Here is a 24,801-nt window from a genome sequence, read left to right on the forward strand (position 1 = left end):
GAGGTGGGATTGATGATTAACTGTATGAGAAAATGCCAAACTGTGTTCCAAAGTGGTTGTGCCATTTTATGTCACATTACATTTACAATGTATGAGAATTCCAACTACTCTGTATGGTAATATACCTTTTAAGTGGTGTATAGTGGTATATTGTTGAGGTTTTAATTTGCATTTTCCCAATGACTAGTGATATTAACAATCTTTCATTCTCTTAATGGTCATTCATATAACCTAATGTCATCAGGTAGTTTATTTTGTTTGTTTTTTTGTATTTTGTCCATAGTTTGTAATTTTTATCTGCAGACAGATGGGTCCAAAGAGCTTACTTGGCCATCGCAGAAGCAAAAGTATTCCAAATAAATTTTAGAATCATCTTGTCAATTTCTGCAAAAATAGAAAAGAGAAGGGGGTTCTCCTGGATTCCAATTGCTACTGGATTTAAATTATAGCTCAATTTTGGGAGAACTGTCAACTCAATATTAAGCCTTCCAATCCATGAACATGGTAAGTCTCTCCATTTATTCAGATCTTCAATTTCTTAAAGCAATATTTGTCATTTTCAGTGTACGGGTCTTACACTTTAGTCAAATTCATCACTAAACATTTGGTGTTTTTATGCTATTGTAAGTAGTTTTAAAATTACTTTCCCAATTATTCACTGCTAGTATATATAAACATAACTGACTTTTTTATATTGACCTTGTATTCTCAGACCTTGCTTATTAGTTCCAGTAGCTTTCATGTCTATTCTTTATAGAGTTTCCCTATGTAACGAATTGTGCTATCTATGCAAAACGATAATCTTATATCTTCCTTTCCAATTTGCACTCCCTTTGTATCTTCTTAATGTTTTATTGCACTAGCTGGGATTTCCAGTTCAATGAAGAATAGAAGTGCCACTTTCCTGATCTTAGAGGAAAAACTAGTTTTTCATCAATAATGATTTTAACTCTGATTTTTCATAGATACCCTTTATAAGGTTGATATTCTCTTCTATTCATAGTTTACTAAGTTTTTACAATGAAAGAGTGTTGAATTTTTTCAAATGCTAAAATAAATAAATATAATGAGATAATCATTCAGCTTTTCTCCTTTACTACATTATAAGATGAATTACAATGACTGTTTAATGTTAAACCAATTTTGCATTCCTGAGATAAACACTTATTTGGTCATAACTTACTATCCTTTTTATATACTGCTGTTTCATATATTTATTTTGCCCCAGATTTGTGGTTGTTTACAATGAGAGTTCAAATGCAGTACCAGTTACTCAAACATGGCTAGAAATAGACCCACAAATAAGCATTAACCTTAAGCCATGGTTAACTGCGAAGAAAGAAATCTAGCAGTTACCAAAGTAGATGATGGTAAGAAAAGAGCCATGTAAGATCCCAGAAATCCTATTACTCATTATTCTTTCTCTGTCTATTCTTGAAGTAAGATATATACAAGTAACCTAGTTCAACTCCAATCAAAAAAAAATATTTTAAGCCTCTGTTGAGTAACAGTTAACCCACAAATGGAACAAAACATACCCATCTCCTGCTTCTTTAAAAGTTACCAAGTTATGACCCAGATATAGCTACAAGGCTCATGATCCGAATGCCTGTTAAATTAAAATGCATGAGTAACATCTGGGGAGACAAGTATTCAAACCAGAAAGAAAATCAAAATCCTGGGTTATCCTGCTTAATATAGACATGTCAACATGTAATGCGAAGTATCATGACTATCTCACAGTTATATTGCCTATCTTAAAAAATTAAAATTAAGAAATAAGTATGCCCTAGAAGAAAAAAAGGTATAATTTTTCTCTTCAAAAATGGTTAGCAAACTATTTTAATTCCATAGTTAAGTATTTATTAAGTAGCCTTAAAGTTAATAGCAGAAAGAGAAAATACATACAATATAATGTGTAACTTTCAAAGGTCTTTTTCCATTTTTCATTTGCAGAGACCTTGGGGCTTCAGGCAGACAGTGAGAAGGCAGGCTGCCAGTACCAATTCACACTTAAGCAGAACTTTTGCCAATGAAAACTGAAACACCTGTATGAATTAACTAAATTGTTCCCATTTTCAACAATGAAAGGAAATTAAAGGCATTACTGAATGTCACTGATTTGGCTCATCTGAAAGGAAATAACGTAGACAACAGAGCTAATTTTAAATTATCAAGCCGACACAACATAAATGACTCTCTAGAACAATGTGGGTTATTTTTACTATGACTCATTCAGTTTTCCTGAAATGTGAGGAAAGAATATCTCAGGAAGAGCATTACATAATACCAATATTAAAAAGGTAAAGTATTCTTCTTGGGAAAATCTTCTGCCATTGCTGAATTAAAACTTTTTCCCAACATATCTCACATATATTTCAACATGCTACACCAACCTGGAAACAGTGGCAAAAATTCTTCCAAAAAAGAGATTTCACCATTATTTTAGTAAACTTTAGGATAGCACATGAAAACTGAACAAAATTCAGGACCAATAAGCCATTCATTTGTTCAGTAAGTATAAATCAAATGTTCAATAACTGTCATTCCTGTCCCTCCAAGTGCTCACAATACTCTGGTAGGGGACTGAGATTTCTTCAGGACTTGCTCTTCTATCAACAGAGGAAGACACCTCACAGCCTCAAGAGTTCACAACTCCAGACCCCAGCCACCACGCCACAGCCATAGCATGGAAACGTATGCTCAGGAAGGAAGAGGATGCTGCTTCTTTCCTCTCTACTCCCTTCTCTTCCACATCTACAGCCAATTCCAAACCGGCCTTATCCAGTTAGGAAGTCCTATTCCTTGAAAACAGTAGCGCGCTCCTACAAACCAGCAACCAGATAAGCTGACTCATTCCTGAATGCTACGGGGGCACCAGGCTCTATCTACCCACTCTGAAGTATTTTCACATACATTCTGTAATTTGATCCTCAAAACAAGTTTTCAGTGCCGAGGGAGGGACACATCACTCCTTCCCTCATTTCACTGAAGAGGAAGATGAAATAAGTGGTTATCCTAAGGATACACTAGGTAGTACGCTGGGTGGTAGTACTACCTATATTATGGAACTAAGTGGAGCAATGCAGCACCTTGCCACAGGACAGAAATAAATCCTGTTTCTGGTTCTAGTGTACTTCATTCATTCCTGCATTTTGCATACTTTTCTTGAGCAACAACTGTGAGTAAAGCATTGAAGCACTGCAGTAGGCCTTGTAGAAGACCCAGAGAAGAACAGAGACCAGTGCCTAAAACTGGAAGTTTACAGCCTTATGGGGAAGATAAGACATACACATAAATAATTACAATACTGTAAGCCCAAATATGATCCTTGTTAAAAGAGAGTTCAGAAGCAGGGTAGCACTTAAAAGTGGTACCTCTTGTCTCAAACACTCCTCTGGAGTTATATAGGATATAAATAAAGGATATTTATGTCCAGGACATACAGTTATATTATAGGATATAGATTTTAGTGAAATTCTTCATTGAAACCAGGGGCCACTTCTAATTCACCTTATTACCCACTTCAGAATCATGCACAAAGAAGGGATAAGAGGAAGGACTGAATGATAAAAGGAAGAGCTGATTTGGGTTTTTCTGGTGTATTCCGTATGCTTCCTTTGGGATAAGAAATGGAATGCTTGGGGCTCCTCAAAGCCCTCCTCACTATAAGTTCCTTGCCTTACTTCTTACCAATTAAACATTTACTTGGCATTAACAAACTCATCTCTTTAGAAGAGTTAGGCCTGGCACTATAAAGCACTGTCACTGAACAGCTTTCCTCGAAAAAGAGATCAGTCCTCAGGTCAGTGCTGACTTGGAAGAGAGCTGGAGGAGGAGAGCAGAAAACTTATGTATTATAAAGCCCTGGGGGGAAAGTATGAAACCTGAGTTTATGACCTTCATTGCAAGTTAGGAGGGCTGAGTCACCTACCATCACAGGCTACCAGAGTTAATTACTTCAGAAGTACCTCACTGTGTAGAGGAACAAGAACAGGAAAAGAAGAAAGAAAGAGAGAGAGAAAGAGAAAAGAATCAGAAAAGAAATAAGAAAAGGTTAAAGAAAAGAATACACCCCACCCACAAAAAACACTAAAAAAAAAGTTAACTGCTTGAATGTAAATAGAGTGTTTTAATGTCATTTCAGGATAACTGTGGATAATCTACATTCCACAATAATCTGTTTATGAAGCCAATCCCAAGAAGGCGTTACTGCTGACCACTGTCCCCATGAGAGGACAGCAGGAACACTTCCTATCATATGCTGCATCCTGTTTAGCTCAGTCATCAGAAGAAACACAAGCATCCTGGTCATCATTTATCATCTAGATACTAGGTGACTGTCCCCATCCAGCTCTGTACTTCCCTACACTGACTCAAGCTCCCCATCATTCCAGACCCTCCATGTCCTTTCCTGTGCCTCACATCAGGAAGATCCATGTTCAACATCACCTTCCCATTGAGATCTTCCCCCACCTTCTTGTCTAAAACAGCCATCCCCGGGCTTCCCTGGTGGCGCAGTGGTTGAGAGTCCGCCTGCCGATGAAGGGGACACGGGTTCATGCCCCGGTCCGGGAAGATCCCACAGGCTCTGCGCGTCCGGAGCCTGTGCTCCGCAACGGAAGAGGCCACAGCAGTGAGAGGCCCACGTACCACAAATAAATAAATAAATAAATAAATAAAATAAAACAGCCATCCCCAACCTATTCTTATTCCCTTATACTGTTTTATATTTACATTGAGCACTTCTATTAAATATCTATTTATTTTTTTGTCTACTGTGTTATTTCCCTCACAAGAGTGTAAACTGATGTAAACTCCAAGAGGGAAAAGACTGTTTACTGCTGTATCTCCAATAACCAGCACAATGCCTGGTAGATATTAAGTATTCAATTGATATTAGCTGAATGAATAAATGGGAGGTACGTAACAATTTTTAAAATATATCTTTTAAAAAATGTTTAACACTTTACTTGTCAAATTCCCTATAGCATATGTAATGACTAATTAGGGACATTCTACATAGTTACCTAAACACTCATATGCTATAATGAAAAACAGCAGATTTCTAAGAATACTTAAGTGAGAAAATAAAACAGGCACCCAGAGGACTCAGAAGATTAACATCCAACCAGTTCCAAAACTGTATGTAGAAAATAGTAACTTGCAAAATTTATTTTACAGTACAAAGTAAGCTAGCTTTCCTTTCTACCAGATAAAAGTGCTTTATTTTTGTCTTATCTGAAAAATAACAAAGGAAGAAAACACCAGAATTCTAACTTGATCCCTAACTATGATAATAAAAATGTCTTTGAAAAAATGATGTATCTTAAGCAACTTGTGTTCATTAAAGAAGTGTGTATCTTCTTCTTATCCATAAAGCTAAAAAGATACTGACTGACCTCTTGCTCTCTGACCTTCCTCTTCTAGAAAAGCCTTCTTTGATCATGAATCCTCAAACATCGATTACTCTATCTTTCCTTTTCACTGCCATTCTTCTCTAACTGTGGTCTTCATCTATCAACTTTATTTTCTTACACCCCATTCCCTCAATTCTCTGTAGTGAGGTGACTACCCAGCTATTCCACTGAAACTGTCATAGAGATAAGCAACGCAAAACATCAAAGCCTCAGCCTTTCCTCCAGACTGCTCTCCACTGCTGAATGCTGACAAGTACTCCTGGCTCTTGACACTGCCTCCTGCCTCAGCCTCCAAAACCCATTCCCTCTGCTGGTTCTCCTCCTCGCTCTCTGAAGTCCTCTTTCTCATCACATCCGTGTCGCATCACCTTCAATCTGAGACGAAAGAGTTGCACACTATACTGGCTTTGGAGTAAAGGTTCAAACTCTTGCTCTGTCACTTCATTTATTCATTCAACAAGTATTTATTGAGCACCTATTATATGTGAGATACTGGACTAGGCCCTGGGATCAAACAAAGAGCAAGAAATATTTGGTCACCACCCCCAAATCTAAGCAAGTGCAAAGAAAAATGCTTATGTCTAAATCAGCAGCAAGATATATGCAGCTTGGAAACTAAAATGATGAGCTTTTTTCCCCTCAATTTCCTTAGGTGGCAGTGTTTCATCATGAGCAATCTGAGGCAAGAATATACCAGAGGCAAAATAATTTACAAGGAAAAAGAAAGAAATGGAAAGGAAAAAGACATTACTCACGGATGTAAATGCCAGCAGCTCCTCTTCAGTTAACTTATGCACTGGGTTATTCTTTTGGAGATTTGTGCTTTATATTGAAAAAAAAAAGCAAATTAAGTCCAGAATGCATGTCATAATGAATGAAATATAATTTTTAAAAGGCAAGTAAACTATATTTACATATTTGAAAGCACATTTTAATATTACTGCATTATATAGAAATGTAGAGATGAGTGTGCCAAAGATAAGTACAAAAAGTAATAAAATGCTGAGAAATGAAATGTGGTTGGTGTACAAAATATCAACACAATTTATTTTATAAGAAAAAAATGAAATCCAATCTGTGTCACTCCACAAAGAAAATGAAAAAAATATAGCAACAACTCCTATTTATCAAACTCATACAAAAAAAATTTAGTATCACCATGAGACAGGCAAAAATTAAGAAGTTGTCAAAGAGGCAGATGATTTGATTGGATAATTTTGGAAAACAATTTAGCATTATCTTGTAAAGTGAACATTCATATATCCTAATCTCAGTAATTCCAGCCTAGGTATAGAGCTGAGAGAAATTCTTCAACAGGTGTACCAGGGATCATACACACGAATATCCATAGTAATATTGTGCGTAACAGGAAAAATCTGTTAACAATCCAGATGTCCAAAAAAGAAACCAATAAATTGTAAAAGATTCACCCAATGGAATGTTATACGGCAAAGTAAATTTCAGCTATGTATAACAACATGGATGAGGCACAGAAAGACACTAGTGAGAGAAAAAAGCAAATCACAGAAAACTACATATGGTAAGATAGCGCTTTTATAAAGCGCGAAAACAAACAAAATGAAGCAACTGACTTAGAGGTATAAAAGATGTGAATAAATATATTTTTTGAAAAGGCAAGAAAAAGACAAAATTCAGGACAGTGATTACCTTTTAAAGAGAGGCAGGAAGATGAGATGGGAAAGAAGCACACAGACTGAGCAGGTGGTATTTGCAATCTTCTAGTTTTTAAATTGGGCGGTGGGTTCAGTTTATTATATTATATAACTTATATTTATATATTACATAAGTTATTTTGTATGCAAATATTACTTGTATTAAGAATGAAAAGAAAATACCACCTCACAAAATAGTACCACTTCCTCATAATTTTCCATACTGTTGGAGGATTTTATAATGAGCATAAAATGTTTACATAATAATTGTTAAATGAACATATTGTTGGTAAAAAAAAAAAAATGAATGGAAGGAAGGAATTATAAAATCATTTTATGTTGTACACCTGAAATTAATACAATGTTATGTCTCAAATTTACCTCATTTGAAAACATACACACACACAATACACACATACATACTTAGACATTTCTAGTTTGCACAAAGGAATTATGTTATCAGTTGGCAAGATGATCCAAATAACCCCTAAGGTCCTTTCGGTTCTAATACTATGACTCTGATAAGTGAACAAAAAAACAAAAGTCATTCTAAAATAAGAACCTCAACCAAAATGGATGAAAATTCATCCCTCACATACAAAATTCCAATCTTAACTTCACTGCATAAAGTATATAGATAAAGTTGAAATGCTACAGGCTCATTACAAGTAATTATGATACAGTAACTGAATCAGGCCACCACTCTTCACTGTAACTTACTAACTTAGGCTTAGAATATATTACTCTGCATATCTGAAAATCAGACTACTAATTCAAAAGCAATTACCCTTCTCACTCCAGTTGTCTGAATTACTGAAGGATTGCTGTATTTTAAGGAATTTCTCCCACAGTTACTTTACATAAAAGCAATCAGGTACATTGATGTATGAGACATGTGGCCTCCAGGTAAAATCAAATTCAAGCAGGAGGCCAGTGAAGCAAAGGAGTTGAAGAAAAGGAGCATGAAGCTGGCCCCACAGTTTGGTCAATCCACCATCTATATGAATTCCCCCTATATCTCCTTTCCAAAGAACCCAGCCCACCACAATGTCCAAATCACCTCTTCACAGGGGTTAGTGGCCATGGAGGTCACGCAGAGATCAGACAGTATAATAAAATCACGACCCCCACATTCAAATCATCAATTCACGGATGTTCCAACCCAGGGGTTTATAAAGTGCATCAGATGCCCCAAGATTCAGAATATAATCGAGTAGTTTCTACCAAACAATGAAGATTTAAATTGCCCATGAAATCCATTCAGCACTTTTAATTGTTCTATATATTGAGATTCTACCAAGATCATATTTGGGGGAACAAAAGTATTTGCAGACAAGCATTTTCTTGGTTTTTCAGTCCTCTCTCAACTGTGAAGTCAGACTCAATAAAGCTAAAGCACAACTGAGAGAACTCTGGGAATATATATATTGGGTTTGATTTAGTTTCCTGTTGAGTTGACAATTATGTTTGCCAAAATAATCTTTTAAGAAATAGCATAAAGGAAAACTCAGAATTTGGGTCCGTAAAACCTGGATTCAAGCCCTAAATGCTGTACTGTAATTCTGATTGAGTCATTTTGCCATTTAAACCCTGATTTCCCATCTGAAAAATGGAGAAAAACAACAACCTCTAGGACTGTTAGAACATTAATGAGGGATAGGGTGAAAGTACATGGTATAATTCCTAGCATATAACACTGCTTGTAAATGATTGCTGTTTATATTATTTATATACTAAGTATCATTATGAATTGAACAAATAATTCTTTGGCAGTAAGCATAAATTCTGTCACTGGAATAAAATAATGTGATAAGACAACTGATTTGGATTAGAAACAGAACTCTGCATGTGTGATTCTTTTTAATCAAACAAAAGGGGACTGTAGAACTGAATGTAACTTTTGTATAAATGAAAACCTACTGTTAGTGTAAAGGAGATAAAATGCTATGAGATAAAATGCTAAGTTCTACTGAGCTAAAACACAAATTTTTTTATAAATGCTCCCTTTATTAAATTGCCTATTACTAATTTAACCAGTCTCAATATTATAACTTAGTGAAATAGCCTGTTTTGAACATTACTAAATCTCCAGATGAGAAATGGGATATTTATATACTCTAAAAGACCATGTTAATAACAAAAGTTAAAAAAGAATAACTTTACATTGGAGAAGCCTGGCAGACCCCACTTTAATCATGTGATCAAACTTAACATGGCCAGTAGAGGAACAAATGAAAATTGTTTTCTACCTGCTGGGATGCAATAAGAACCACAAAACCTCCATTTTCTGATACCCCTGATAATGATACAAAATGTGAAACTAATCCTTTTTTTTTTTAAATCAGACAAATTCAAACTGAGAGTAAGCCTACAGAATAACTGGCTTATAAATTTTAGGTGTCAAGATCATGAAAGTCAAGCAAAAATGAAGAACTATTCCAGATTGATAGAAACTAAAGGGACATGACAACTAAATGTAACACATATGTTCTAGACTGGATCCTGTACTATAAAGGAGATTATTGGGACAACTGGCAAAACTTGAATGGGGTCTGAGTAGGAAGTGACAGTAAAGTATGAATGTTAAATTTCCTGATTTTGATAGCTGTATTATGGCTATGCACAACAGCTCCCTTGTTTGTTGAAAACACACACTAAAGTATTCAGGGGTGATAGAATATCATGTTGGAAAATTATTCTCAAAAAAGTTATTTCCAATGCCTTGCCCTTGCCACTTTTTTCCAAATTTGAAATTATTTCAAAATAGAAAAATAAAATAAAATGAAAAACTATTTCTACCACACATAAGGTTCTCTTGTATTAAAAAAAAAATTCTAGGGACTTCCCTAGAGGTCTAGTGGTTAAGACTTCACCTTCCAATGCAGGGGGTGCAGGTTTGATCTCTGGTCGGGAAGTGAAGATCCCACATGCCTCGGGGCCAAAAAGACAAAATATAAAACAGAAGCAATATTGTAACAAATTTGATAAAGATTTTTAAAATGGTCCACATCAAAAAGTCTTTAAAGAATAAAATAAAATAAAAAATTCCATACTCTGAACGTAAATATCCTCAAAGGTCAAAACAGTCACCTATCCTAAATACTTCATTAAGAGTCTATTCCTAGCCAAGGTTAACCAAAGAAATTTTGTTTATGAAGAAAAGAGAAGGATAAGTATACCAACTTACAGGAGATTCTTGAGATTCCTCATTTCTAACTCTAATTGGTTGCCCAAGTATTCTTCATCTTCATAAGCCATGACAAGATTCTCTATTCATCCACAACTCTGGGAGCCTGCTCGAACAAAGATTTCCCCAACACAAGAGAACCAATATGCCAGAAGTTTAAGGTAGCCAAGTAAGTCATTAACTCACCAGATTCCAAGGATAACAGCAAGCTCTTCAGCACACAGGTCAGGCATCTGCGACTGTTCACAATCTGCTAACTTTATCTCATTTAGAACAGTATCATCATTGAGCTCAATATTCTGGTGGAATACAAAAGAAACTACTTAGAACAAAAAATTAATTCTGATTCATTCAACAGACTATACACAACAGATTGCTGGGGGGATAACATCTTTTTGTTCAAGATTTTACAATGTCTATATATGGTCAATAGGCTGCTTCTTGTGAAACACATATTTGGAGACAATTTACTGTGCAGAAATGGAGGACACGCATCTATACCTCAGGATGCACTGACAACATCAATAACAGGGAATGACTGCTATTGTTGATTCAGCCTAGTAGGCAAAAGCCCCTCTAACACATCAGGATTCAAAACCAGATCTTTCTACTCTGATTCTAAATTATAATCTAAAACATCAACCGCCAACTCTGTTTCTCAATAGGATTTAGAATAGGCAAAACAATTTGAGAAAGGAATAAAACCTGAAGACTTAGAGAAGTTGGTAGAGTACTTGATTTCAGAATTACTACAAAGCCAAGACAGTGTTGTACTAGCATGAAGACAGACATATAGATGAAAGGAATAGAATAAAGTCCAAAATTTTAGACCCATGTTGTATGGTCAATTGATTTTCAAAGGTGTCTAGGTGAGTCAAACAAAGGAAAGGTTTTTCAATAAATGATGTTAGAACAACTGTATATCCATTTGGGAAAAAATGACCCTCCGTCCTGATCTCACACCATACACAAAAATTAAATCAAAATTAATCAGAGACCTTACTGTAGAAGCTAACACTAAAAAACTTCTAGGAAAAAAAATCATAGGAGAAAAGCTTTGCCACTTTGGGGTAGGCAGACAGTCCTTAATTAGGACACAAAATACTCGAACCATCAAAGAAAAACTTAATAAACTGGACTTCAGCAAATTAAAACTTCTGCTCTTTGAAAACATTGTTAAGAAAATGAAAAGCCAAGTTACAGACTCAGAGAACATATTCACAAAACAAATATCTGAAAAAAGGCTTGTATTCAGAATATGGAATTACAACTTAAGAAGAAGATAAACAACCCAACATAAAAATGGACAAAAGATTTGTACAGACACTTCACAAAAGAATGGGCAGTAAGCACATAAAAAGATCCTCAACAACAGTAGTCAAAAGGGAAATACCAATTAAAATCAGAATGAACTACTAGTACACACACATTAGAATAGATAAAATTTAAAAGACTGACAATACTAATTGTTGACAAGGATCTGGAACAATTAGAACTTTCATACATTGCTGGTAGAAATGTAAAATGGTACAACCATAGAAAACAGTTTGCTAGTTTCTTATAATAAACATATTTACCATATGAGCTATCAGTTCCACTCCTATGTAGTTACCTATGAGAAACAAAAACGTATGTCCACCCAAAAACATGTGTGTGTGTGTGTGTGTGTGTGTATATATATATGTATATAAATAAAAAAGTGTTCATAGCAGTTTTATCTGTAATAACCCTAAACTGGAAACAACCCAAATGTCTGTCAACAGGTAAACAGATTAAAAAGAAAAATTATGCTATATGCATTTAATAAAATTCTAATCAGAAACAAAAAGGAAGTACTGACACATGCAACTACATAGATATATCTCAACTGCTGAGCAAAAGAGGCCAGATACAAAAGAGTACATACTGTAGGATTCCAGTCACATGAAATTCTAGAAAAGGCAAACTACCTGTAGCCACAGAAAGCAGATCAATGACTCTTTAGGGCCAGAGAGGATGGGGAATTAACTGCAAAGGGGCAGGATGGAACTTTCTAGGGTAATGAAATGTATCTTGACTGTAATGGTTGTGTGTATATATTTTTCAAATCTCAGCAAACTGTACAATTAAAAATTTTCTGTGTATAAGTTATATCTCAATAAAATGGATTTTTAAAAAAATTAATCATCAAAAAATAGTAAAATCACGATGAGAAACCACTACACACAACTCACCAGAATAGCAAAAAAATTTTACCAAGCACTGGCAAGGATGCAGAGCAGCTGGTGCTCTCATATACTGATGGTGGGAATGTGAAATAGTACAACCACTTTGGAAAACACTTTGGCAGTTTCTCAAGTTGAAAATACACTTACCACACAACCTAGCCCTTCCATTCCTCGGCATTTACCCCTGAGAATTAAAAACATACGTTCACACAAAGACTTACACATGAATGTTCCAAGCAGCTTTATTCATAACAGCCAAAAACTAAAAATTGCTCGATTGTCTACCAAGAGGTGAATGGATAAACACACTGTGGCTTATCCATACAATGAAATAACTCAGCAATAAACAGGAGCTAACTATTGGTATCAAAATATAGATGAAGCTCAAAACATTATGCTAAGTGAAAGAAACCAGACACAGAAGAGTCATACTATATGATTCCATTTGTTTGAGATTCTAGGAAAAAACAGCTCTAATCTGTGACAGAAAGCAGACCAGTGGGAGGGAAAGCGATTGACTGCAAAGGAGTATGGATGGACTTCTTGGCCTAATGGAAATGGTTCTGTATTTTGATTACAGTGGTGATTACATGGTTCTACCTGTTTGTCAAAACTCATCAAATTGGACACTTAAAATAAGTGCATTTTATTTTATGTAAATTATTCCTCAATAAACCTGATTTAAATTTTTTTCTAATTCAATAGAAGTAGTAGCTAAAACTAGGAAGACTTTAAACTGTAGGCCTAGCTCTATCTATAAGGTTTCGAGAAAAGAGAAAAGAGTACAACAACCTCCAACAACTGCTGACAGGAGAAACACACAACTTTAGGTGGCTACTCAGGCTGCACTGAAAAAGTGTCTCCTCCTCCCTGACCCGCACAACCTCAAAAGGCAGAGCTGGCAGGTGCACAGCGCACCCTGGTGGCCAACCGTTTTCAATACAAGCCTTTCATATTTTTTTTTAGGAAGCTACTTATGTAATTCTAAATTTTCTAACAGCTACACTTTAAAAAGTAAAAAAAAATAATAATAATAAGTGATTTAACCTAATACATCAAAAATATTATCCTTGTAACATGTATCAACAGAAAATAATTAATTAGATACTATACACTCTTTCATACACAGCTTATGAAATCTAGTACATCTTTTACACTTACACTTCAGCACATCAAAGTTTGGACCAACCAATTTTCAAGTGATTAATAACCATATGTGGCTACCATATTGGACAGTGCAGCTCCAGAGTATCCAAATCTCTCACCTTTTCACATCCAGATAGGGTTGTATCAACCTGCTTTTAATATCCAATGTTTGTGGAGCACCTTTATAGATCTAATCTGATCCCTTAAAAAAAGTGTGATGTGGGGACTTCCCTGGTGGTCCAGTGGTTAAGAATCCGCCGTCCAATGCAGGGTTCAATCTCTGTCCGGGGAACTAAGATCCCACATGCCGCAGCGCAACTAAGCCCGCGTACCACAATGAGAGAGAAGCCTGCGCACTGCAACCAAGAGCCCCTGTGCCGCAACTAAGACCCCACGTGCCACAACTAAGATCCATCGCAGCCGAATAAATAAATAAATTTTTTTTTTAAAAGTGTGATGTGGGGAAAAACAAATGAGGAGGCTAAAAATACAATAACTTTCCCAGGTTCTCACCTCGGCTAGACAATAAAGGTGTGACAGGGACCCAAGTCTCCACCTCCCAGCGAGGACTCCTTCCCCTCCAGCCCCCACAGAAGACCTGAGACAGGTCAGCCTTAACAACAAGGCATTATTTATTACTCTTCAGCTACAAACAGGTGATCAAAATAGTTTCAATCTTCATTCAAGATACTCTGCGTTCCTATTCAGCTCTTTTCGAAATTAAAACTGGTTGGCTGCACTACCTACTTGCCTATGTGTTCTACAAGCCACAAATTTAAAATACGGTTCTACTTTAGTCCCACTCCAACCTCATAACGTTCTACTGAATCAAAAATTTAGCTACAGTCTTTCAGACCTCCTAGTCAAGTGATGCTTATGATACTGTTATTGCTCACCCATCATAAATTTGTTTCTTCTTTTCATGCTGCCCTTGCTGTGTAATAAACGTTATATCTAGATAATCAAACTAAAGGCTGAAACTGCAAGAGTGTGGACTTTTGGACAGACTTTGTTTTTGCGCATAACCTTGTACAATCCTGCAACAGAGGCCAGTCACAGATCTAGATTGTCCTGTATTATTGCATTTTTCTTGTTCTGAATATCCTTGACATTACAGCTGACAAAAATGAAAACTGATATCGCAGATCTGTTTTCTGAAACCTTTAAAGCTAAAATCACATGCAAGAACTGACTTTGCAACTACTCATATTGACACCCTTTCAATCTGTATGAACGCTTTGGGCTGTGTAGAAGCAGCAAATCAATGGGTGCCGTTTTATCTTTAGTTAAACACCATACTGGTGTATTCATTTACACCATCTTATATGTGACACACTGCTGTACAATGTGTAATTCTGTGATCTTTATTTCCCTTTGTATTCATTTTAAGCATCTTTATAAATTGCTGTATTGTGCTTAATGTAAAAAAAAAAAGAGAAAAAGAAATTAGCACGTAATTTATCTCCAATTCATGGGACACACCATATTCAGCATTTAATGTATATTTCTTTTCAATGATGCTGATCACGTATGTGTTTGTGTTTTCTGTGAATATACAATTTTAATTTATTCTCCCTCCTCACACCGTGCCCTCATGATTGAATAATAAAGAACAGAGACTGCGCCTTTGATTTGCACATTGGGGTTGCTCATAACTGTTGGCTTATTAAAGCCTGAAGTCCAATAGCTTCAGGCTATGTAATTCCCCATTAATAACAGATTAAAAGTCTAGCAAGGTCCAAAGGGAAACACTATGTTCCTCACTGGCAATAAAATTACTGTATTTCCTCAATTCTAAGATATACATCTTCACATTGTAACATTTCTAATCACGATGTATTTTATAATCACTATAATTGGTATAATAGTGTTCCTTTTTTCCTGAAGAGTTTGGTTATTAAACAGATGGTGGGGACTTCCCTGGTGGTCCAGTGGTTAAGAATCCGCCTTCCAATGCAGGGGACGCGGGTTCGATCCCTGGTCGGGGAACTAAGATCCCACATGCTGCAGGGCAACTAAGCCCACATGCTGCAAGTACTGAGCCCATGTGCTCTGGAGCCTGGGTGCCACAACTAAGGAGAAGCCCATGCGCTGCAACAAAGAGCCCGCATGCTGCAACAAAGATCCTGTGTGCCGCAACTAAGACCCAATGCAGCCAAAAAATTAATAAATAAAATTTAAAAAAAAAAACCAGATGGTGTATTTTATAATCTAATGGTATCTGAATAAGAAAATATCATACATAACTGATTAAACAAGCAAGTCTATCTTCCATCCATGAGTAAAAAGCTGTTTCTATCTAATCCATACCTACATCACATAATTTGTACTTTCCACCTTTAAGTGGTAATTAATGAAGATCATAAAACTATCAGAATGTATTTTATTTCAAGTATGAAAGAATAAATTCTGTATTAAATTGTACATCATTTTTATACATTCCTCATAAGAGTCATCACATTCTATTTATAATCATAGGAGACAATTTTCAATACGAGAACTCCACACTAATAAACAAACAAACAAACAAACAACAATGGATTACTGAATTAAATGCTTAGATTGCAGAATTAAATCTCTTTTCATTGATGCTGTGCTATGGCCTAAAAACCAGCTTAATGATACTTAATCTAAGACTCAGGGAGGGACTTGGGTTACATCAAATAGCTGAAGGAGAAGGGTCTGGGATATACAAGGAGGAAATGGAGGATGGAAGCAGGTATCAACACAGTTCCCTGACCAGCATCAACACAGCAGTACAAATACTTGTTCAACTGTGGCTCTACCTACATCAGGAGATATAGGCTGTCCTCTGTGCAGTCTCATCCCTGAGTTTCTCCATTTTTCCCTTCCTTCCTTCCTTCCTTCTCCTCTTAGATCAGTAACTTTCCCCACCCTGAAGTTACCACAAAAGCAAACAGAAGCTGGAGCAAGCCCAGGAGGGACGTAAGATCGCATCAAAGGCCTTCCTCAGGACTCCTTACTGCTGCCACTCTTTCCCATCTCCCTAGTCCCTACCCTTGGCATTATTTTCAGTACACAACAGAATTTTCGTGTTCAATGCACCAAGTAAATTTGTTTGCAGGCTCTGGAATGAAAAGTAGCAAGACATGGGCTTCAAGGACGGTAACATCAACCAAAGAACAAGCAAAAATGTTGGTTTGGGGTCTCTGGGATAAGAAAATGTAAATGCTAATGGCCTCCATGGAAGCAGATGGAAAGGCCTATTGAGCAGGTAAACTGACTAAAAGCTATAAATTTAAGCTACAAGAGAATGTATTAGCCAAGTCAAGAAAACATACTAAGGCAGCAACCAGCCCAGTAATGACATAGTAGTAACTAAGGACAGACCAGAAAACTGGTAAAAAGGAATTCTGATCATCTGTTTACATAGTTAGAAGAAACCCAAGAAATTTCAAGGCTCTTAATATTTGAAAATATCAACAGAAGGCAAAAAATATGGTAGCCACTGGAAAAATTAGTCTCTACTCAGTCTGCCTTTTGGACTTTTTTCAAGGGTAGTAATACATAACTAACTGCATTACTAATTCATACTTACTGAAGTCTAGGGAAAAAACAACATTTTATCTCTATTTAAAGGTAAAAATGGCTTAAAAAAATGGGTCCTGTTTTGTTTTGTTTTGTTTTGTTTTAAAACATCCAGCCACCTTGTAAAAGCTCAAGAAGGGTCAAAAGAAGCCTCTTCCCACCCCATCCAGTGTTTCTACAAAACTCACCTACGGAAACTGTTAGACTTGGATGCTAATTTAAATAATTTACAATCCTACTTACCTTGGTTAAATATTCCTGAGGAGTGGGTGCTGGAGTGAATTCATAATTTGAAAACACAGCTCCTTCCCTTCTTACATCTAGAATAAGTTGGGCCACGTAATTTTCCTGGAACCGTGTCCTTTTTCCCAAAGCACCTGAAAAAATATATACTAAATTATATGTATCAACTTGTCAATCAGACATACAGTACGATCTTAAAGAGTAGTATTTTCAGAGTGCTTTAGAGCTTATGAGGTATTTTCTCCATTTCAAATAAGAGAAACCTGAGGCTCAAAGATGACTTTAAAATGACTTTTTATAAAATTATAAAGCCAGTAAGTTATAAGGTCAAAACTCAAACCCAGGATTTCTGCCACTAGTTTCCACATAGTTACTTTTTCACTAAACTACCTCCCTTCTCAAAAAACATAACTCATTAGGTGTCATAGAGAGAAGAAATACTATCCTCTCCATACAACAGATGAAAAAAGGGAAGTTCTGAAGTGCAGTCATTTGCTCAAGATCACAGGGTTTTCAGTATCAGAGCCAGGGCTTAAAGCCAGGGTCTTCAGGTTCTAAATCCCACAGTCTTTCTATTACACTATCTGGCTCCACGTAAGACCAAATTTTTTTTCATTTTGTATCTGAAATAACTTGCTGCAGAACAGCTTTAAGAGAAGCAAAACCTCTGACATCTATTCTCTAGCAAGAGTCAGATTACAAAGACCCTTGATTACAAAGACCAGTCTAAGAAGTCTGGATTTTATCCTGTGATGAGTCTGGCTCTACTTTATACAACAACCATTTAAACACGTTATACTAAAAATAGCTATTGAGATGGTCTAACACAGCTTACTTTTTTATAGTAAGGCTAGAGCTGAAAAGAAAAAAGTAATAATCTGATTCTCATTTTATATTTGTGAGCACATTTGTATTTTTAAGTTCTTCAGCCTTAACTTGGAAAAAAATATGAAGAACTAGCTAGTAAATACACCAACAGCTAAAGCTGACTATACTGGGTACCATGATACTAGTTTTTTAAATAATCCAAAAAAAGAAGTCTCCTAGGACCGAAATATTTAAAAACAAAATCTCTGAAACTAACCTCACAACTTATATTACATATATCTCAAAAACAAGACTCCAACTTACACCTGGCCATTGTCACAAAGTTATAAGTTGGATATTTAATAATTCTCCCCATACAAACAATGTAATAAAAGGTGGGTAAGATGCCAGACTAGGCCACAAAGTCACATTTACCTCATAATGTACCTGAAGGATTTTATTGACAGGACTACCTCAAAAAGCACAGAGTTTGGGGACTAAGAATGGGCCTTAGAGATAATCTAGACCAAGCCTACGCAGGACAAGCAGTTTCAATCATTTCAACATTCACAGATTGTTGTTTCAACATTCACAGAGCCCAGGTTCAACAGGTATAAATGGTGTGACCCACTGATGATGTCTGATTTTCATGAATGTCTTCAATATAGAATGCCAATTACATTGTGAGACTAGGGACAGGGCAATACATTAAGAGAAAATAATGTTTCTTATTTGGTACTCAGAAAAAAACACAGAGATCTTGGGAAAAATTCTGCAATTTATTTGTTCTTCCAACAAATGTTTATTGAGTGCCTACTGTATGCCAGACAGTGTTCTAAGGCCATGAAGAAACATCTAAACAAAACAGTCAAAAATTTCTGTTCTTAAGAAATACAAGAAAGGCAGGATGGAAGCCGCAGGTGGGTATTTAACAGAAAGGGCAAAGTAAATTTGGGAATCAGGAGGGGCCTTGGGAAGCCCACATGCACAACCAAATACACAAAGTTCATTTGTGTACTGCCCAGCTGCCACATACTACTGACATGTCTAACTAGACATGGGCATCTACAGGAATAAAGTATATGATTTCAACTTTGTTCTAAAACTATGAATTTTTAAATAAAATCTATTTTTGTAAAGCAAACAAGAGGACACAGATAATAAAATACAACCATACAATACAGACAAACTACCAATTATATATTAGTTTATCATGAAAATAAATCAATTATCCACAAAACGTCAAAAAAAATCTTACCTGTCAAATCAATTTGTAATCTGCAGATCTCTTTAGCAATATTGAACTGATCTTTTGCTTTTTTATATTCATAATAATATAAAAATATATATGCACATTCCAGATGGAACTGAACAGCCAAATATCGACCTGAATCATCTACAAACAGATCCTCTAGTTTCATCACTGTAAGACAAAAGATGAAACATTGAAAAGTATGATGAGAATAAAAATATATTATAAAGTAAAACACTGAGTCCATAATAATATGAAATATATATATTACATAGTTCCTGCTCTTAAAGAATTTCAAATCTGGAAGATGAGAGACACATATAATAATAGGTTACAGTAAGCATTCTCTGAGCACTTACATGTTCCAAGCTTCAAGTTAAGGATATTATATACATTATCTCCTTTATTCCACACAATCCTAGGAGATATGATTCATAACCCTACTCTTTCTTATTTTAGAGTACTTGTCTTAATCGTACAATAAAAAAATATGACAACACAAGGTGATGATACAATATACCAAGTGAATCTGCAAAGTTAAACGATATGAAAATCTAATGAACAGCTCAGCTTACAGACAGTTTTCCCCATAAAGAATGTAGAATTTCTCCCTTAAAAGAAGAAACAGATATATATCCATATAGAGCTAACACAATATGAGTATCAAATAGAAAATGAATAAGTATTGGCTTAGCAGTCATATTCTACTTTATTTCTCTAAACACATGAGATGAAAAGATGGGAGAATAATAGCCTAATAACATGGTATCTGAAATAAGATGATTTTCAAAATTAATTATATATAATAAAGGGGCTAGTTGGCATACACCAAGGGAGTTTCCAACAGGTCACCTCATCCATCCCTCTACAATATCCCTGAAAAACTATCCTTCACAAATGTTCCCGGAACAGGATCAGCATTGCACAAAACAGTTTACATGAATGAAAGTATAATGAATGAATAGAAAACACACTTAGAATGTCCAAAAATTGAGAATCAGTTTTCTGTAATTCAAGCTGAGAGGGAAGTGACATTGATCGATGGCTACTCTGCTCAGCACTACGTATTTTACATGTTGTGTTAATTCTCACAATGATGTCTTTAGGGTTGACATTAACCCCATTGAACTCATTAGAAAACTGAGCTTACATCGCTTACTGACTAGTCACCTCACCTGTTAAATGACAAAGCCAGAATTTGAATCCAAACTTGTTGGGAAAACGGGAGGAGGGAGCTGGCATTGGAAGGACAAAGGTGTAGAGATGATGTTACAAAACCTAATCTACTTTCTCACCAAGTAATCTGACAGAAACCTACAGCTAAGAAACAGACATCCTTTGTCTTACCATGAACTGAAAATAAAATGAGTCTGAAAAAGAAAGTGTTTTTCTATATACTGTCAGTCCTTTAAAGAGATTCTTAACTCAAATAAAGAGACTAAATCAAGATGTACATGTCTTAGGACTTCCTTGGTGGCACAGTGGTTAAGAATCCACCTGCCAATGTAGGGGACACGGGTTCAAGCCCTGGTCTGGGAAGATCCCACATGCCGTGGAGCAACGAAGCCCATGTGCCACAACTACTGAGCCTGCGTTCTAGAGCCCGTGAGCCACAACTACTGAGCCCGCATGCCCCAACTACTGAAGCCCGCGTGCCTAGAGCCCACGCTCTGCAACAAGAAAAGCCACCGCAATGAGAAGCCTGCGCACCGCAACGAAGAGTAGCCCCCGCTCGCCACAACTAGAGAAAGCCCGCATGCAGCAACGAAGACCTAATGCAGCCATAAATTAATTTTTTTAAAAAAGATGTACATGTCTTACTTCAAAAGGCAGACAGGCATACAAACACGAACTCCTCACTGTGAAAATCCTTCAACAGATTTCCTCCATGCAAACCAAACTCAAGAAAAGGTGGATCTGATGATACTCCATGCTGTCAGTGAGTGCTTTTTCTTTTTAAACTTTCTCTTCTTTTCTCTGCCCATTATTCCTGAGTGTCTAGCCACTACTCTCAGAAATATAACCTTCTATGAGCTTAGCACAATTCACAAATGACACAATTTCACCTAATTGTCAATGACAGTAATCTTCTCTAAAGGTTCTGGATGCAAACTGTATTAAGGGATGTTGCCTAAGGTTTTTCAAAATCCTCTCTCAAATATCACAAAACGGCCATTTCTGCACTTAAGTAGGCTTGTTATGCTGTGATCACTCACAAACGTCTAGGGAGGACCACCAAATTTAAACTGTCCTAATAACACATAAGTCACATAAATGCTCAAAGCAAGATGTGTATATCTATCGTCCCTCCTACCTACCCACTTACCTACTTGTAGAAATATATGTGTGTGTGTGTGTGTGTGTATACACACAAACACATATTAGTACAATTGGTTCTGATCTTCTACTTCTGTGCTTTTTCTGCATTTCTTACATGTTCAGGGGTCAAAGACTGTTCAAAAAGTAGGATAGATACTAATTTTTTTAAGAATTAGTTTAATCTTTAATTCCACCAGCATGACCAATTACTCTCCCAATAAAAATACCTTTAAGAAACTGGATTTAAAATTTTTAATATATTTTTGTGTTAATGATTGTGTTGGGAACAAAATGACTGCTGAGAACAAAATAAGGAATCATCAAAAGACAAAAACTAAATGAAAACTGCAACCTTAGGAATTAAGCACACAGTCTGCCATATTCTGCCCGGAAGCTACCTACCAAACCTTTAGGGACCTGAGGATTCCACTCTGATGGCTGCAAGGAGCACCAAAGTCAAAAGATCAGACCTGAACCTACCCAAAGTAGGCAATCTAGCCAAAGAGCTCCATTTAAAACTGAGCCCCAAAGAACTGTGTCTTCAATGGAAGTTAAAAAGAACTAGGTCTGGGCTTCCCTGGTGGCGCAGTGGTTGAGTCCGCCTGCCGATGCAGGGGACACAGGTTCGTGCCCCGGTCCGGGAAGATCCCACATGCCGCGGAGCGGCTGGGCCCGTAAGCCACGGCCGCTGAGCCTGCGCGTCCGGAGCCTGTGCTCCGCAACGGGAGAGGCCACAACAGTCAGAGGCCTGCGTATCGCCACCAAAAAAAAAAAAAAAAAAAAAAAAAAAGAACTAGGTCTGCCACGCAGAAGAGGTCAAAAAGGAAAATGGCAGTGGGCAAAGGGGAAAACATTTATCCCAAGAATTCATCACCATAAGCTAGCTTTCACACAGATTTGTAGACAATATTCAGTCAAAAAAAAAAAAAAAAAACCCCACAAAAACAAATAGGGCTTCCCTGGTGGCGCAGTGGTTGAGAATCCGCCTGCCGATGCAGAGGACAACAGGTTCGTGCCCCGGCCCGGGAAGATCCCACATGCCGCAGAGCGGCTGGGCCCATGAGCCATGGCCGCTGAGCCTGCACATCTGGAGCCTGTGCTCCGCAATGGGAGAGACCACAACAGTGAGAGGCCCGCGTACCGCAAAAACAAAAACAAAAAAACCCTACCCCTCAAGCCAAGAATTTAGGTCCCCAGAGAAGTAGCACAAAGAAAAATCCTCTTTTGTAGGAATGCAACTTCAACCAGGATTCAATGAATTCCCACAGATAAATTTCCAAGGAACAAGAGCTCACAGAAAACAACAAAAACCACCAAAAAACAGAACATTAGCAGAAACAGCAAAAGGCAGAAACACACCTTCAAAGCCTTCAGAGGCTGAAATTCTGAGATACCCATACATGAAATATTCAATAGGTTTCAAAAAATAAAAGGCTAGAAAATATGAACAAGGAAAAAGAAACTATAGAAATCTACCAGGCAAATCAGAAAAGAAACCAAAAATAGTTTAGAAAAAACATTTTAATTAAAATTAAAAATTAAATGGACAGACCAGAGAACTAGAAGATAGATCTAAATAAAATTATTCAGGAGGCAACATAGGGCAACAAAGAGATAGAAAATAAAAGAATTAAAGAACGTTGAGGATGCAGATGAGAAGTTCTAATGTGTCTGAAGATCTAGAAGGAGAAAACAGATAATGAAGAAGAGATGATATCTGAAGAGACAATGGCTAAGCATTTCCAGAGATGTGGAAAGAAACTAAATCTCAGAATCAGGAAGCCCACTAAATCCCTAACAAGATAAAGAGAAATCCACACCTAGTCCAGTAACAGTCAAACTAAAGAATGCCAAATACAAAGACAAGATCTTAAGAACAGCAAAAGGAAAAATGCACACAAACGAAGAATAGTTGGACCAACGCCTGATTTCTCAATGCCAACAGTGGAATCAGAAGAAAACAGATTAATATCTTCATGGTACTGAGAGAAAATAACTATGAACCTAGAATCCTTTAGCCGACAATTCAAGGAGAGTGAAATAATGATATTTCCAAGTAAAAAGAAGCAGAGTCTATCACCAAGATATGTTTGCTAAAACTGAACTGCTAAATTACTTTAAATAACTTTTAGTATACAAAAACATAACTTTTAAAAATAAATTTATTTATTTTTGGCTGTGTTGGGTCTTCGTTGCTGAGCATGGGCTTTCTCTAGTTGCAGCAAGTGGGGGCTACTCTTCATTGCAGTGCACGGGCTTCTCATTGGGGTGGCTTCTCTTGTTGTGGAGCACGGGCTCTAGGTGCACGGGCTTCAGTAGTTGTGGCATGCAGGCTCAGTAGTTGTGGCTAATGGGCTCTAGAACGCAGGCTCAGTAGTTGTGGTACACAGGCTTAGTTGCTCCGTGGCATGTGGGATCTTCCTGGACCAGGGCTTGAACCCATGTCCCCTGCATTGGCAGGCGGATTCTTAACCACTGCACCACTAGGGAAGTCCCCCAAAACATAACTTTTATTACCTCCATACCTCCCCTAGGTAGAGAAAAATGAGAAAACATTGCCCAAAGACAGACAGGAAAAAGCCAAGGACCATAACCCAACACTGCAGTTTCAGACTTCAAAAAACAGTACATCTTTGGAGTATGGAAAGGAAGAAGGCCAAGTCTCTTTATGAACAAGTGTGAAGGAGCATTGAGAATTTTATCTATTTTTAAAGCTTCTGATTTAGAGTAAAAGTTGAAAGCTGCTGTAAGTACTTGTATCTGCTTCAGCAGAGATACTTCCCAATGTTAATTAAGCTACTGATGAAGACATAAAACTTAGAAGAGTAAAGAGCAATGAAAAGGTAGAGAATTGGTGTTTCCCCAAAAGCAACCCCATCATCCTAGTGACAACATTCTCATGAGAAGCTGAATCTCATGGATATTAACTAGACAAGCACGTACAGGATTATTTAATTTCTTAAATATACAGCATAACCATCAATAAAACTGATCAAAT

At 36.7% G+C, this 24,801-nt stretch overlaps 1 protein-coding gene across 6 annotated transcripts in view; it reads right to left on the minus strand.

The window, feature by feature from the left end:
- TTC27 (tetratricopeptide repeat domain 27) overlaps positions 1–24,801 on the minus strand; it is a 178,957-nt gene that overhangs the window by 116,429 nt on the left and 37,727 nt on the right. For all 6 annotated transcript variants that reach the window (XM_004268202.3, XM_033425260.2, XM_033425257.2 and 3 more), the window contains 4 exons: positions 19,491–19,655; positions 17,426–17,559; positions 10,467–10,579; positions 6,176–6,242 (listed from right to left, as the gene is read on the minus strand). In XM_004268202.3, coding sequence (XP_004268250.2) covers positions 6,176–6,242; positions 10,467–10,579; positions 17,426–17,559; positions 19,491–19,655 — 479 coding nt within the window. The remainder of the gene's footprint in view (positions 1–6,175; positions 6,243–10,466; positions 10,580–17,425; positions 17,560–19,490; positions 19,656–24,801) is intronic.

This window comes from Orcinus orca, chromosome 13 (assembly GCF_937001465.1).
Source record: "Orcinus orca chromosome 13, mOrcOrc1.1, whole genome shotgun sequence".
NCBI classification, from domain to species: Eukaryota; Metazoa; Chordata; class Mammalia; order Artiodactyla; family Delphinidae; genus Orcinus; species Orcinus orca.